The sequence below is a fragment of the Panthera uncia genome (assembly GCF_023721935.1).
Source record: "Panthera uncia isolate 11264 chromosome C1 unlocalized genomic scaffold, Puncia_PCG_1.0 HiC_scaffold_4, whole genome shotgun sequence".
NCBI lineage: Eukaryota > Metazoa > Chordata > Mammalia > Carnivora > Felidae > Panthera > Panthera uncia.
In genome coordinates, this window is record NW_026057585.1 from 65,006,346 (window position 1) to 65,022,689 (window position 16,344).

The 16,344-nt window shown below is 37.0% G+C and overlaps 1 protein-coding gene across 6 annotated transcripts in view; it reads left to right on the top strand.

The window, feature by feature from the left end:
* Positions 1–16,344, top strand: part of FAF1 (Fas associated factor 1) — a 527,970-nt gene that overhangs the window by 406,490 nt on the left and 105,136 nt on the right. For all 6 annotated transcript variants that reach the window (XM_049618584.1, XM_049618586.1, XM_049618589.1 and 3 more), the window contains 2 exons: positions 9,947–10,083; positions 15,310–15,398. In XM_049618584.1, the coding sequence (XP_049474541.1) occupies positions 9,947–10,083; positions 15,310–15,398 (226 nt within the window). The remainder of the gene's footprint in view (positions 1–9,946; positions 10,084–15,309; positions 15,399–16,344) is intronic.

Sequence of the window (16,344 nt, forward strand, 5' to 3'; positions counted from 1 at the left end):
TCTATCCATTTCTGTAAGTGGAGTGTTAAAGTCCCCTGCAATTACCACATTCTTATCAATAAGGTTGCTTATGTTTGTGAGTAATTGTTTTATATATTTGGGAGCTCCCGTATTCGGCGCATAAACATTTATAATTGTTAGCTCTTCCTGATGGATAGACCCTGTGATTATTATATAATGCCCTTCTTCATCTCTTGTTACAGCCTTTAATTTAAAGTCTAGTTTGTCTGATATAAGTATGGCTACTCCAGCTTTCTTTTGGCTTCCAGTAGCATGATAAATAGTTCTCCATCCCCTCACTCTCAATCTGAAGGTGTCCTCAGGTCTAAAATGAGTCTCTTGTAGACAGCAAATGATGGGTCTTGTTTTTTTATCCATTCTGATACCCTGTGTCTTTTGGTTGGAGCATTTAGTCCATTTACATTCAGTGTTATTATAGAAAGATATGGGTTTAGAGTCATTGTGATGTCCGTAGGTTTCATGCTTGTAGCGATGTCTCTGGTACTTTATCTCACAGGATCCCCCTTAGGATCTCTTGTAGGGCTGGTTCAGTGGTGACGAATTCCTTCAGTTTTTGTTTGTTTGGGAAGACCTTTATCTCTCCTTCTATTCTAAATGACAGACTTGCTGGATAAAGGATTCTCGGCTGCATATTTTTTTCTGTTCATCACATTGAAGATCTCCTGCCATTCCTTTCTGGCCTGCCAAGTTTCAGTAGAGAGATCTGTCACGAGTCTTATTGGTCTCCCTTTATATGTTAGAGTACGTTTATCCCTAGCTGCTTTCAGAATTTTCTCTTTATCCTTGTATTTTGCCAGTTTCACTATGATATGTCGTGCAGAAGATCGATTCAAGTTACGTCTGAAGGGAGTTCTCTGTGCCTCTTGGATTTCAATGCCTTTTTCATTCCCCAGTTCAGGGAAGTTCTCAGCTATAATTTCTTCAAGTACCCCTTCAGCACCTTTCCCTCTCTCTTCCTCCTCTGGAATACCAATTATGCATAGATTATTTCTCTTTAGTGCATCACTTAGTTCTCTAATTTTCCCCTCATACTCCTGGATTTTCTTATCTTTTTCTCAGCTTCTTCTTTTTCCGTAATTTTATCTTCTAGTTCACCTATTCTCTCTTCTGCCTCTTCAATCCGAGCCGTAGTTGTCTCCATTTTATTTTGCAGCTCGTTGATAGCATTTTTTAGCTCCTCCTGGCTGTTCCTTAGTCCCTTGATCTCTGTAGCAAGAGATTCTCTGCTGTCCTCTATACTGTTTTCAAGCCCAGCGATTAATTTTATAACTATTATTCTAAATTTACTTTCTGTTATATTGTTTAAATCATTTTTGATCAGTTCGTTAGCTGTTGTTATTTCCTGGACATTTTTCTGAAGGGAATTCTTCCATTTCGTCATTTTGGATAGTCCCTGGAGTGGTGCAGGACTGCAGGGCACTTCCCCTGTGCTGTCTTGAATAACTTGCGTTGGTGGACGGGGCCGCAGTCAGACCTGATGTCTGCCCCCAGCCCACCGCTGGGGCCACAGTCAGACTGGTGTGTGCCTTCTCTTCCCCTCTCCTAGGGGCGGAATTCACTGTGGGGTGGCGTGGCCCGTCTGGGCTACTTGCACACTGCCAGGCTTGTGGTGCTGGGGATTTGGTGTATTAGCTGGGGTGGATCGGCAAGGTGCACAGGGGCAGGAGGGGCGGGCTCAGCTCACTTTTCCTTCGGAGATCCGCTTCGGGAGGGGCCCTGCGGCACCAGGAGGGAGTCAGACCCGCCAGAGGGATGGATCCGCAGAAGCACAGCGTTGGGTGTTTGCGTGGTGCAAGCAAGTTCCCTGACAGGAACCAGTTCCCTTTGGGATTTTGGCTGGGGGATGGGCGAGGGAGATGGCTCTGGCGAGGGCCTTTGTTCCCCACCAAGCTGAGCTCTGTCGTCCAGGGCTCAACAACTCTCCCTCCCGTTGTCCTCCAGCCCTCCCATTGTCCTCCAGCCCTCCCGTTCTCCAAGCAGAGCTGTTAGCTTATAACCTTCCAGATGTCAAGTCCCACTTGCTGTCGGAACACACTCCGTCCGGCCCCTCCGCTTTTGCAAGCCAGACTCAGGGGCTCTGCTTGGCCGGCGGGCCGCCCCTCCGCCCCGGCTCCCTCCCACCAGTCCGTGGAGTGCGCACTGCCTCTCTACCCTTCCTACCCTCTTCCGTGGGCCTCTCGTCTGCACTTGGCTCCGGAGACTCCGTTCTGCTAGTGTTCTGGCGGTTTTCTGGGTTATTTAGGCAGGTGTAGGTGGAATCTAAGTGATCAGCAGGACGCACGGTGAGCCCAGCGTCCTCCTATGCCGCCATCTTCCCAGGATCCTCTCTAACATTATATGTTAAAGATATTCCATATCAGTTCGTAAAGAACTCTTTCTGCTTTATGGATAAATATCCCTTTAAATTTCCAAAGATACTATAATTTATTTAATGAGATCCTACTGATGGGCATCCAGTATTACAGTTCTGTAGTAAGAGTACACATAGGTGATTTCCTACATAAAAACATATCTAAACTAAATTCCCAAATGTAGGAGTGCTAGGTTAAGAGTATGTGTGTATTTTTTAACAGATGAACATAGGGGAAAAGAGAGAGGCAAACCATAAAACAGACTTTTAACTATAGAGAACACTGAGGGTTGCTGTAGGGGAGGTGGGCGGGGGAGATGGGTTAAATAGGTGATGGGGATTAAGCAGAGCACATGTGATGAGCACTGGGTGTTGTACGTAAGTGATGACTCACTAAATCCTACACCTGAAAATAATATTACACTGTATGTTAACTAACTGGAATTTAAATTAAAACTTGGAAGAAAAAAAGAGTATGTGTGTATTTTTAATTTTCATAGATACTGGCAAATTGCCCACAAGGGAGTTGGCACAAATTTCACTCCGTCTAACAGTGTACAATACTTGCTTTATTAAGCTGACAGATGAAAAATAGTTTCTTAGTGTAGCTTTATTTTTTTAAGTTTATTTATTTATTTAAGTAATCTCCACAACCAACATGGGGCTCAAACTCATGATCCCTAGATCCAGAGTCACATGCTCCACCCACTGAGCCAGCCAGGCACCCCTCTTAGTGTAGCTTTAATTAGAAGTTAACTCATTTTGAGTTATTTTGAGTGTCTTTTCACATGTTTATGAGCCACTGCTATTTCCATTTCTGGGAGCTGTCTTTATATATTGTTTGTTGATCTTTTCCTTATTGTTTTGTAAGAGTTCTGTATATTAGGGAACTTTGCCCTTTTTCTGTGGTTTGAAATTCAGAATTTTTTCCCCTGTTCATCATTTATCTTTTGGCCTTGTTAAGCTATTTTTTACCATATAGAAATAGTCAAAACTATCAGTTTTGTTTTTTATGTTTCACTCTGCTCCAGCTATACTAACCTTATTTTTACCTTTAAAATATGCTATCGAGGTGTTGGTATTTGCTGTTCTTTCTGCCTGAAATTCTCTTCCCAGAGATACGTGTTTCACTTCCTCCTTCACCTCTTTTGAGTCTTTGACCAAATACCAACTTTTCAGTGAGACTATTTTGTATTGCAGGCTCCCTTTCCCTGCTTTGTTTTTCCTCTATCACCTGTAGCTCACAGGCTTTAGGAGTATTTTTAGTTGTCTCATAGAGACATTGCAGCTCACATGAACAAGTGAGAATTAACATCTTCAACATGGTCTTCACCCCAGGAGACTAGACACATGGTCCACTGAAGCTGCCATTGTCCAAAACATTTTGGGGACAACTTCCTTAAGAACTTCATTCAGAGACAGCTTAAAGCTTTACAAGGAAAGCAGTCCTGTGCCCTGAAAATGTGTTTCTCAGTGTAGTCCGTTAACCCCTAATATAAAAATCACCTGATGTGGGTTGGCAGCTTATTAACATGGGCAGTTTCCTGGGCCTTTCCCCAGATCTACTGAATCAGAATCTCTGGGGAATGGGGCTGAGGAACCTGCCTTTTAAAATGGGGCTCAGTCAGTTGAGCATCCGGCTCGATTTCGGCCCAGGTCATGATCCTAAGGTTGTGGGATCAAGCCCCATGTCAGGACTTAAGATTCTCTCGCTCCCTCTCACTCTCTCTCCAAAATAAACAAACTCCCTAGGTGATTCCTAAGCCATTAAAGCTTAAAGATCACGGCCTGTATAATCAGTGTCCCCCAGCTTAGTCACATACCTTTTCCTCACTCAGTTTGAATCATACTTAAGACTATTTCCAAAAATCAAAACTACCCTCAAAGGACAAAGGGTGTACCAGAGGTGCTGAAGATCATTCCCAATACAAACTCCAGAACTGAGCTAAACAATGGGATAGGCATGCAGACGTGGAAATGGTGTTGCAGTAGGAAACAAAACTCTTTGGCCTGATTTTGGTATGCTTGGCAGTGCTAGTAACTTGATAAGTCTCACTTCACACATTAAAGGACCTTGGCTTTAATTTTCTTATTAAAGGGAAAAGCAGAAGAAAGAATGGCTAGATAGGCAGATGATCTCAAGGGTTCTTTCTTTTATGTTCTGGTTTTTCTACTGATATGCATAAATGTGGTTAAACAAACCCACATGTATGCACATGTGTGAGTAATGAGGATTATTACTCTAGCAAAAACAGCTTGTTTGGTCTGTTTTAAAGGGAAGAGACTTTGGAGTGCCTGGGTGACTCAGTTTGTTAAGTGTCCAACTCATGATTTCAGCTCAGGTCATGATCTCATGGTTTGTGAGTTTGAGCCCCACATTGGGCTCTCTGCTATCAGCATGGAGCCTGCTTCAGGTCCTCTGTTCCCCTCTTTCTCTGCCTCTCTCTCTCTCTCTCAAAAATAAATAAGCATTAAAATGTTTTTAATAAATAAAGAGAAGAACCTTAAACCAAAGTAACTTAAGAAGTAGTATAAAATTAGCAGCTGTAGCTAAGGAAATGTATACATAGATTCTGCCTTAAACTATTTGGTAATATTGGAGAAGTCCCATAGCACTGTTGAACATGAATATCTTCTGCTTAGTAACCTCTCATTTTGAAGAAATGGTTCACACTTTATCAGAAAGACAATTAATGTTAGTTTAATGGCTCAAAGGTAAGCAGCCAGAAATTTTAATACTGATTCTTGGTTTTAAATCAGTTAACACTGCTAAACATAAATACATTAAAAAAAATTTTTTTTTAATCTTTATTTTGAGAGAGAGACAATGTGAGCACGGGAGGAGCTGAGGGATGGGAGACACAGAATCAGAAGCAGGCTTCAGGCCCTGAGCTGTCAGCACAGAGCCTGACACGGGGCTCGAACTCACGAAGGTGAGATCACGACCTGAGCCAAAATCGGATGCTTAACTGACTGAGCCACCCACGCGCCCCAGTAAATACATTTTTTAATAGTGATTATAGTTCTGTTTCCTTTTTGTTTTACTTCATTTTTTTTTTATTAGAGATGAGTAAGTTTGGGAAAACAGACTCTGATTGCATTTAGCTACATAATTGTGTTGTGCCTATCATATCCACTTTTAAATGTGTAAGGTTTTGTAGTATTACACAGCTGTAGCATCATGTCTTTTCTTATTTTCCAAATATTAATACTTCCCCTTTCATTCTCTAAATGAAAATAAAACCAGTGACTATTTTGGATTTTAGTCAACAATTCTTACTATGCAAAAAATCTTTCTGGGGCGCCTGGGTGGCTCAGTCGGTTGAACGTCTGACTTCAGCTCAGGTCATGATCTCGTGGTCCGTGAGTTCAAGCCCCGCGTTGGGCTCTGTGCTGACAGCTCGGAGCCTGGAGCCTGTTTCCGATTCTGTGTCTCCCTCTCTCTCTGACCCTCCTCCATTCATGCTCTGTCTCTCTCTGTCTCAAAAATAAATAAACGTTAAAAAATATATATATATATTTTTAAATCTTTCAGTGTTAGCCCCTAGGTATAAGCTATCATTTGATTTTTTTTTGTTTTTTGATTCTTTTTTAAATTTTTAAATGTTTACTTATTTTGAGCGCCAGAAAGAGACAGACAGAGACAGAGCATAAGCGGGGGAAGGAAAGAGAAAGAGAGGATGACACCGAATCTGAAGCAGGCTCCAGGCTCCAAGCTGTCAGCACAGAGCCCAACACAGGGCTCAAACTCACAAACCATGAGATCATGACCTGAACTAAAGTCAGATGCTTAGCCAACTGAGCCACCTAGGCACCCCAAAAGCTTTTATTTTAATCCTGAAAGTATAGTTATGATAAAAATGTTAAATATCATTATGCAATTAGTAATAAAATAGCTACCAATTTGAAGGGATACCATATTTTGAACATAATTCTGATGCTTTTTGTATCTTACAATAATATAAATGTTTTAAATGTAAGTATTACTCCCATTTTACATCTGAGGTTCCTTGGGAACCTCAATATTACATATTGAAATGTAATAATCAGGAAGCCTCACAGAGTCATTAGCAGTTTTTAGCCTCCATTTTTTATCAGATGTGCATCCTTTTGTATTATCTGGTATACAGTAGATAGTAAATGTTTGTGGAATCTCACCATTCCTAAATTGCTGTGTTTCTTCTATTATGTATCTTATACTGGAGTACAACTTAGTAAAAGTCAGTGACTCATTTAATTATGAATTTGATTGAGAGAAACTAAACTATATCCTGTTTTGAATTAAAATGAGATTACTTTTTCCCATATCTGATTTATTAGTAATCCTGGTTTCCATTAGCAACATAGAAAAGTACTATGCTTCAGAGACTGAAAATTTTACTAATGATTAATATATGCTAGCCATTAGATGTTCTGCTTTTTTTCTTCCCAAACTTTAGATTAAAAGATAAGATTGTATCTAATTTTAGATTTCTAAGAGCAAGAACTGGTGAATATGAGCTACTAATTATATTCTGTTTCATCAGCAAGGCCAAAGTTTGAGACTTCTCACTCACTTCCCCCACCACTACCATCACCCAGCCCCCACCAATGAATTGCTTTATTATACTTGATTTGTGATTAACTGTTTTCTCTTCATTCATTTTCTCAACCTTTCCTTCTTCTTCCCCTTCCTCCTTACCTCCCTTCCTCCCACCTTCATTCTTTGTCTTTTAAATTTGTCACTTTAGCTTTTTGTTTTGGGGGGTTGATTCCTCTTAATTAGATATATGAGGAGTAAATTGTTTCATTTATTTAAAGCTTTTATAATTAAAAAACAAAGCCATTTCTCCTTGCCAGGGAACAGTTGCCATTGCTTCCCCTTCTGGGTTTGAGATTGTAGGAATCCAATTGTTGTGGAAACCATTTATCCCTTTGTGACACCTGACTCTCTTGAACACCGTATGCAGTTAGGCTGACAAGTTTGGTGCTGCCATTAGATGCACTGGCACACTTTTAGCTCTTTAAAAGGGAAGAAAATGCCACACAATTCTGAAAACCACATTTTTTTTCTTGAAACAATTTGTTTTTCCCTTGTCTGTTTTTGTGCTAATGTTCTGAAATGGATTTTTGCTGTTGGTAGTATGCTATGAATGGTAACTTTGTGCTGTGAATAGATGTTGAGAGGAAGAAATGGAGTCTCCTAGCCATGAGAAGGATGTGATATCTGTGTGGCGAAGTTCTTGTAAATTGTAATAGAAGGAACTGACAAGCAGGAATTTTGTAATTTGGGACTTGGCTGTCCATTGGCCCTATATGCTCTCATTGATTGTAATTTGAAAATCTCAAAGTAAACATGATTCAGATCTTAGGAAGATTAATTAGATTAATTAAAAATTTAACAAAGTCTCTCTTTGATTAGAACAAATTGTTAGTTAAGGCCACTAGAAAGCATCAACTGGCTGCGGGATTCCTGTGTATTTCTCCACGACTTCCAAAACATTAGAATGATTTGCCAATACCTGCTAGAAAACTGATCACTTTGTTGTTTTTTATAGTTAATTGAACAGCTAATGTGCCTTTGAAGGCTGTATTTCTCTTGAATACACTTTGTGAAGTTTTGAAATGTGTGTTGTGTATTAATTTAAACTCAAGAAGTTACCTCTATTTTCATAATTATTTTCCCTTCTAGCTCGTTTTCATAAAATGACAATTTGGGAAGTACACAATTTCCAGGCAAATTGTCTTGAAATTGAATACTTTAAACCACTAAGCTAACCAGCGTGTCTGCCTGCTTTCTCTCTTTTCTCCTTCCTTCCTTCCTGGCTTCTTTCTTCCCTTCCTTTTTTGGGGGTATCCTGTTCAGGTAGTATTTAATACACTTGTGAGGCTAGTGCTATGATGGGCATCTACTGTGATATCCACTTAATCCATTGGTGTGAAAGCAACAAGGACTTATTTTCTCCCTTTTGTAAGGAATGACATTCCAGCTGTTTTTTGACATTTTTAAATTCAGAGGTTGCCAACAATCAAATCAGGGTCAAGATTGACCTCAAATATTTTAGTAACAGCAGAAAGAAAAATGACATCCTAACGTTCTAGTGTCTTGATCTACACATCTCCATTGATGAATTAAAACTATATGAGTGTGAAATTTTGTACTGGAGGCTTAGGCTGCTTGAGCACCTTTTATTGTATAATAGTTCTGGAATGTGAAGATCTGAATTTTCATGGGAGCACTGATATTTCATGGCCAACAATTGATTTCTTAGGGCCTTGTCATTTCAAATTGCCATGAGATCTGGTTATTGCTGCTCTAAATATATATATGAAACTGCCTCCCAGTGAACTTATTGCTGTGGTGCTAACTTGCCTTGACACTCTTGCTGACAGCTCTCGTGGCCCTTAACATGGTCTACTTCCTGTAGTCACAGCACAGGTTTTGTGGAGGATTCAGCCTAAATTTCTGGAATGAATTTCTATAGACAAGAGATATATGGGCTTTAAAAATTAAGAGGTTTGATTCTGTTTTGAATTTGGATATCAAATGAATCTGAGCACATGACATTTTAATGCCGTTTGTCTTTTCAAATAGATTTACCTTCTAATGCATGTGACAACAGGATTTTGCTCATCAGCTAGAACATACATTTCAGAGGAGTTGTTACCTAAAATATTATCATAAGGCATAAGAAAACACACGATTTAAGTTGCCTTTCATGAACATAATTAAGAATTAATAAGCCAGTACCAGTGGCTAGTCCCCAGAATTTCCACTGTTTTGCCTTTTGTGACCTATGTTATTAAAAGTCCATTATTTTTACAGACTTTATTAAATTGGATCTTATTAAAGCATTCTATATTTGCATTTGGTCTTTCATAATTCATTATTATTATGACATTTACTTTTTACCATCAGATCTGAAAACATATCATAAGCTACCCTTTTCTCTTGAAAGAAATGCTAATTTCAAACAGTCCTCTAATAGAAGAGAAAAGCTTTATCAGTTTTTTCATTTATTCCAGATCGTGTTAAGAATACTAATGCTAGACTTCAGTATGCTAATATCTCTGAGCTTTTTTGGTCAAAAGCTTAGAATTATTATTTTTATCTCATGGTAAGTATGAAACTAGAAGGCCCACTACTACTGGAAAAAACACAATTCTAAAGTACAATTCTTGATTCTAAAGACTTGTGAAAATGTTGCTAAATCCTGTTTAGTCTAGGATGCTGCCAGTCAATTTAACTTTGTACCACATGGTATTTGTCCTATTTAAGAATTCTTTCCTCTTAAAATTCATTTTGTTTGTTTTTCTCATTGTTTGGGGCAGTATAGCTTGCAATGTTTAAGACTAAGAATCCTATTCTCTCAGCCTCCAGCCAGCATTTAGGGCTTGCTGCCTGCTTTCCTGTATGATAATTATTTCTGTATCATTTAAGATATTGTTGAAAACTCTGTATAGCAGGACTGTATGTACTGATAACAGACAGGCTATTTGTAACATAATTAGTAAAACAGTGAGTTTTTTGTTGGGGAACTAGTAAGTTTATTAAACTCCGAAATGAAATTGACTTTGACTTTTGTCTCATTTTAGATTTCTGACAATGTGCAATAGACATTTTGGCAGTGTTGTGGCACAAACCATTCGGACTCAAAAAACAGATCAGTTTCCACTTTTTCTGATTATTATGGGAAAGCGTTCATCTAATGAAGTGTTAAATGTGATACAAGGTAAAGTACCTGTCACAAAGGGAGTAGAGTGTCTTCTTGTGTATGAGATAACCTTATAATATTTACCATCAAAGTTGAAAGTAATTCTCTATATTGGTGAACATCTTTGTATTTTAAAACATAGAATATCCTAAAAAAGAACATCTTCAAAAAGTACAGGTTCTATGAAAAATGAAATACGCTGCATTAAATTCCAACAGAAATTTCTTTTTTTTTATTTAAAAACATTTTTTTAATGTTTATTTATTTTTGAGAGAGACAGAGTGCCAGCAGGGGAGGGGGAGAGAGAGAAGGAGACACAGAATCTGAAGCAGGCTCCAGGCTCCGAGCTGTCAGCACAGAGCCCGACGTGCGGCTCAAACTCATGAACTGTGAGATCATGACCTGAGCTGAAGTCAGACACTGAACCAACTGAGCCACCCAGGTGCCCCACCAACAGAAATTTCTTAATAAAATTGTACAACCCTTGGGACATAGCATAATCATGTTAATTGTTCAGAACTGCTAAATTCTCCAACAATTAAGTCATAATCACTTGTCAAACATGACATTTTTTATACATATATTGATTTCTTGCTGTAATGTTGATTAATTGAAAGAAATGCTGATCTTTAGTTATCTAGAAAAGCCAGTGACTGGGTATTATAAATCAATTGTTCACACAGTGGTTGCTGGTACCCCTTATTTGTGTGAATCCGTGTTAGGATACAGTGCTAAGGCATGAAGCTATAGGATGCCTGTAAGTTTAATCACATAGCATACTCTTTACAAACAAAAACAGTGACTGATTTTTTATAAAACTGTTACTGATATACCCCAAGGATTATTATAAAATTATTATTTAGAACATAGCTTAAATTGAAATCAGTATATCTTTCCTATGCCATAGTGAAAAGATGTTTCGCATGCCCCAAGCTAAAGCTTGTGTCTGAGATACTTTCTTTCTTTTTTTTTAAGTTTATTTTGAGAGGGAGAGAGCACTAGTGGAGGAGAGACAGAGAGAGTGGGAGAGAGAGAATCTCAGGCAGGCTCTCTGGGCTGTCAGTGCAGAGTCCAATGTAGGGCTCGAACTCACTAACCATGAGGTTATGACCTGAGCTGAAACCAAGAGTCGGTCACTTAACTGACTGAGCCACCCAGGTGGCCCTGAGATACTTTATTTCTACCTGTATTTCAGTTAAAAGTTCTATAGTGGATAATGTGATGTCGGGGCATGGTGTGAATTCTAGTGCCTTTAAAACTCAAAATAAAACCTCTGGTATTTTATGTTTGCTCTGTAACTAAAGCATTGAGTTTCATAAACAATGCTAAAGAAGATCTTCTAGGGGAATGAATTACATAGGGTAAATGGATAATGAAGATAATATTTCATTCCTGTTTTCCCTGTCAAAGGCAGTATTATAATAGTCAGTGGTTCTTAAAATGTATTCCATGGATCCTGGAGGTCCTCTGGACCCTTTCATTGGATCCATGACATCAAATTGTTTTCATGATAGTGATAAGACTTTTCTTTTTTGCCTCTTTTTTTTTTTATTACTGTGCTAACATTTGCATTGGTGGCACAAAATCAAATTTGTGTAAAACTACTGGCACCTTCACACAAATCAAGGTCATGACCAAAACTATACCAGTAGCATATTCTTTACCTCTATTATGTGCAATTTTAAAATTATTTTATTAAATTTCACCCTTTTTATAGTTTGTGTGACACACGAGAGGTATGGACAACACATTTCTGCTGCATTTCAGAGTACAAAGGTAGTCTCAAAGAAAAACACTTGTATGGTTGCTTGAGCTGAACTAGTCATTTTTTTCTTACAGAACATCATCTTTACTTGAAAATACTGAGAGACAAACTATGCTTAAATAGCCTAGGTATTACTGATAGTACTTGTTGCCACTGATAAAACTTGAGCTTTTAAGCAAAACATTGTCATCCACCATAAAATTGACAGCTTAAATAAGTTTCTGATGACATCAGTTGTAAGATTAACAAATGTGATTTTTTGATATCATATAATTAGGTATGTCAATATTGAGGAGAAATGCATAAGTCAGTGAACCAATATTTTCAACATAACCAATGCATGATGTTATAAAATCATGCATAGGTTAAAGATCCATTCAAAGAGCAAGATAGGTCAGTGGATCTTAATATTACAAAATACAAACAGTTCATCAATGGTTTCAAGTTCTTCACATACTTGAAGAAACTTCTACTTGTCAGTTTAGGTGTATCAAAGAATATTTACAATTATCTATTAAAATACTCCTCTCTTTTTCACCTACATATCTATGTGAGACCAGATTTGCTTCATAAATATTAACTAAGACATAAAACAACATATTGTAACTGGTTTAATATACAAGTAAATATGAGAATCCAGTTATGGTCTATTAAGCCGGACATTAACAACATTTGCAAAATGTTAAAACAATACCATTCTTCTTGCTAAACTTTTTCATTTGGAACATAGAGCCATTTTTCATAAAAATGTGGTATTTACACTAACATGTAATGGGTTTATTATTGTTACTTTTAAATGAATTGATAAATATGCTTTAAGTATTTCAACTTTAATTTCTAACACAATAAATGTTGATAACAATAACCCACATAAAAATTATTTGGGGATCTCAAAAGTTGTTAAGGGTGTAAATGAGTTCTGAAAACAAAAGTTTTAAAACTACCGCAATAGGCTATAAAGAAAAAACTTGTCCAGAACTGCATTAATTGGTCCCTTTTCTCTGTCTTGTCCAGTTTGGCAGTGAATCCTTACAGTTAGGTTTGAAGCACAGTTGATAAGCAGGCTTAAGCCTGAAAATGAATGGCCAGTGCCCTCCATAAAGAAGTCCTGTTCCTAGGCACTTGGGTGGCTTAGTCAGTTAAGCGTCTGATTCTTGATTTCAACTCAGGTCACACACAGTTTGTGGGATTGAGCCTGCATCACGCTTTGCACTGACATCACAGAACCTGCTTGGGGTATTCTCTCTCCCTCTCTCATTCAAAATAAATAAACAACATAAGAATTCATATCCCATGCATTGAGTCTTAGTCACTACAGTTTGCAAATAAGAAAGGGAAACTCAAAGATTTGCCCAGTATCAAAATCTGCATTGAAGTTTCTCCAAAACTCTTTCCATTTGTCATACCAATTAATAACTACCAGTGATTGTGTATTCTGTGATAAGGAAATTGATCCTTAGAGAGCTATAGTCAGTCACTCATTCACTTAGTTATTCGCTTACTAAGTGAATAGTTAATTAAGCTCTTGTCATGTGCTAGGCAGTTTCTAGGCACTAGAACATATAGTTTTTAAGTTGTGGAGTTAGGTTAGAACTGTGGCTATAAAACCAACTCTGCTTTCTCACTACCATGGTATCACACCAAGATAATATTTGTTCTCTAGCTCATTTGTTCAGAGACTAGTGCTGATGTGACTGATTTATTTAGATTGTTTCTTTTACTAAGGACCACAGATGCTCCCTAACCTGCTGCCAGTGGTCATAAGGAAAATAGAGAAAAGGACCGTTGAAAGGTCATGTTAGTCCAGCCCTACTCTAGAATAACACCAGCAAGGATGCTTGCTATTTGTTGTCCCGTTTCATCAATGGGACAAGAAGACCTCCTCTCAGGCCGTGGAGAAAGATGGGCACTTTTGCATGTAGTTTTGAAAGAAAAGAAGAATTGCCAAATCTTTATGTATCCTTATGGATTTCTCTCTTGTAGATGTATCCAAAGCAAGTAACAGGACAATGCATTCAAGAAATGGTGTATATGTGCTTTATGTGCTATACTTTTGTCATGGCATTGGGCAGAGAATAAAATAGCATTAAGGAAAATCAAGCATTTATTTGTTTTTTTTTTTATTTTTTTACTATTTATTTTTGAGAGAGAGAGTGCGCAAGCAGAGTTGGGGCAGAGAGGGAGACAGAGAATCTGAAGCAGGCTGTGTGCTATCAGCACAAAGCCTGACATGGGGCTCAAACCCATGAACCGTGACATCCTGACCTTAGCCAAAGTCTGACGCTCAACTGACTGAGCAACCCAAGCACCCCAAAAGGAAATCAAATATTTAAATACTCTCTTATAAAACTAATATAACATTGTATATTAACTAACTGGAATTAAAATTAAAACTTTAAAAGATTAAAATAAAATAAAATAAATAAGTACTCTCATAAAGTTTATAGTATAGTCATTTAAAAGCAGCTGAAAGGGAAAAATATCAGTTGGGCAAAAAAAGAACTCTTTTTTTTTTTTTTTTTTTTTTTTTTCAGAAAATGAATTGCTGTTTGCGTCACCAGAGTTTTTAGTGATAAGAGATAATTCTAAATAAATAGTGTACTGAGATGGCAAAGAGAACAGGCTTTTTGAGTCAGACTCATTTGATTTCAAACCCTGGCCCCACCACTTAATCAGCTTGATCTTGATTGCACAGGTTACTTGAGCTCTCAAAGTCAAAATCATAATGATACTTTCAAAGCATTGTTGTACAGGTTAAATGAGATTATATATATAATCTAAATCTAAATTCTATAGATATAAATATATACTATATACTATATAATATATAAATAATATATCTATAATATATTTGTATATAATAATAAATATATAATATGTACTATACTATATATAATATATAAATATATATTATAATAATATATAAAATGTAAATATATTATTTATATATAAATATATAATATAAAATATATTATAATAAATATGTAACATATACTCTATTGTAAATAAATATATAATCTAAATACTATATATATACTTATATTTTTGCCCAACTGATATATATATATATATATATATATATATATATATAGTATTTAGCCTAATTATTGGCATATAAACAAATGGTAGTTGTTGATAGTATCTTTAAGTACATGCATTTTTCTACCTTGAAAGAACTTCTGATCCTCATGACTTAACCATTCTTCTTCATAGTGCTGAAAAATCTTTCTCATTGAGAGATGGTTCCCTCAAATCTACTGTATTTGAAATTTCAACTGCCTGTATACTGCTTTACTCTTTCACATTGAACATATGAAACTTTTCAATGAAAATGTGAAAGTGTTTTAACTAGATATTAGCATAGTAGTCTGCAATTTTTATTAGACTTTAGTTACTCCTTACTGATTAATTCTAGAATGGCTTTCCATTTTATTATAACTTTAATAATGTGAAATTTGGCAATCTCCGTGTGTTGCTAGGTAACACAACAGTGGATGAGCTAATGATGAGACTCATGGCTGCAATGGAGATCTTCACAGCCCAACAACAGGAAGATATAAAGGATGAGGTAAGATGAAAGGTTAAGTAGACTTTTAATAGGATTTTGATGGGATAATTTGTCAAATGGAGATGCTTGCCTATGTCATGATTGATAAATAAGGATAATGAAGATGCATTTCCAGATGAACCAAGGACTTTTATACCATTGAGTTTACCTTTCAGTCCTTTCTTTTCATGACCCTAAGACCCAACAATTTGTTTAAATTTATGGACATTTATACTTTGCTAGATTTGGAGTGGTGACAGGAGGTCAATTTGCAAGAAATGAATTCCGAAGCATATTTACAAAAGAAACGAGAGTCCAGGAAATCCTGTGTACTATGTGGTTTTTTCACTCACTTTCAAGATCCTCTTACTCTTTTTAAATATTGAGATTGATTAGGAGTGAACAGATTTTACATTTGAACATATTTTTGAAACACTGGGAGGCTTAGTAAAAGATCTCCAGAATTCTGAATTTCTCAGTCTCTTTAGTATATTCAGTTGGTATAGATGGCATGAGCATGGAACCTCAAATAAAATAATAATAACAGCAATATTGATAATGACAGTAGTAGTCAACATTTACTGAATATTTATAATGTGCTAAGCACTGAGCTAAGAAGTGATCTCAAAACAACCCCATGAGGTTGTATATGAGTCACAGAAACTCTGCCACAGAGTTCTGGCAGAAAACACATGGCACTTTCAAACATGGTTATTTGAGAACAATTTAATAAAAGAACTGTTTATAAAGGTAAGGTCAGGGTTTATGGAAATCAGCAATAGTTAGTACAAACTCTAGGGCAAAGAGGAGCCGTTAACTACCCCTAGGCCTAAATGCGTTAGAGAAGGTGGTATATGGAGAGGACTGTATCTAGTAGAGGGATATAGCCATTGGTGTCCTGGTAGAGAGGAAACCCGGAAATAGCTTTACTTTCCTTCCAAGCTCTGATCTCCTACTAGTACCTCCT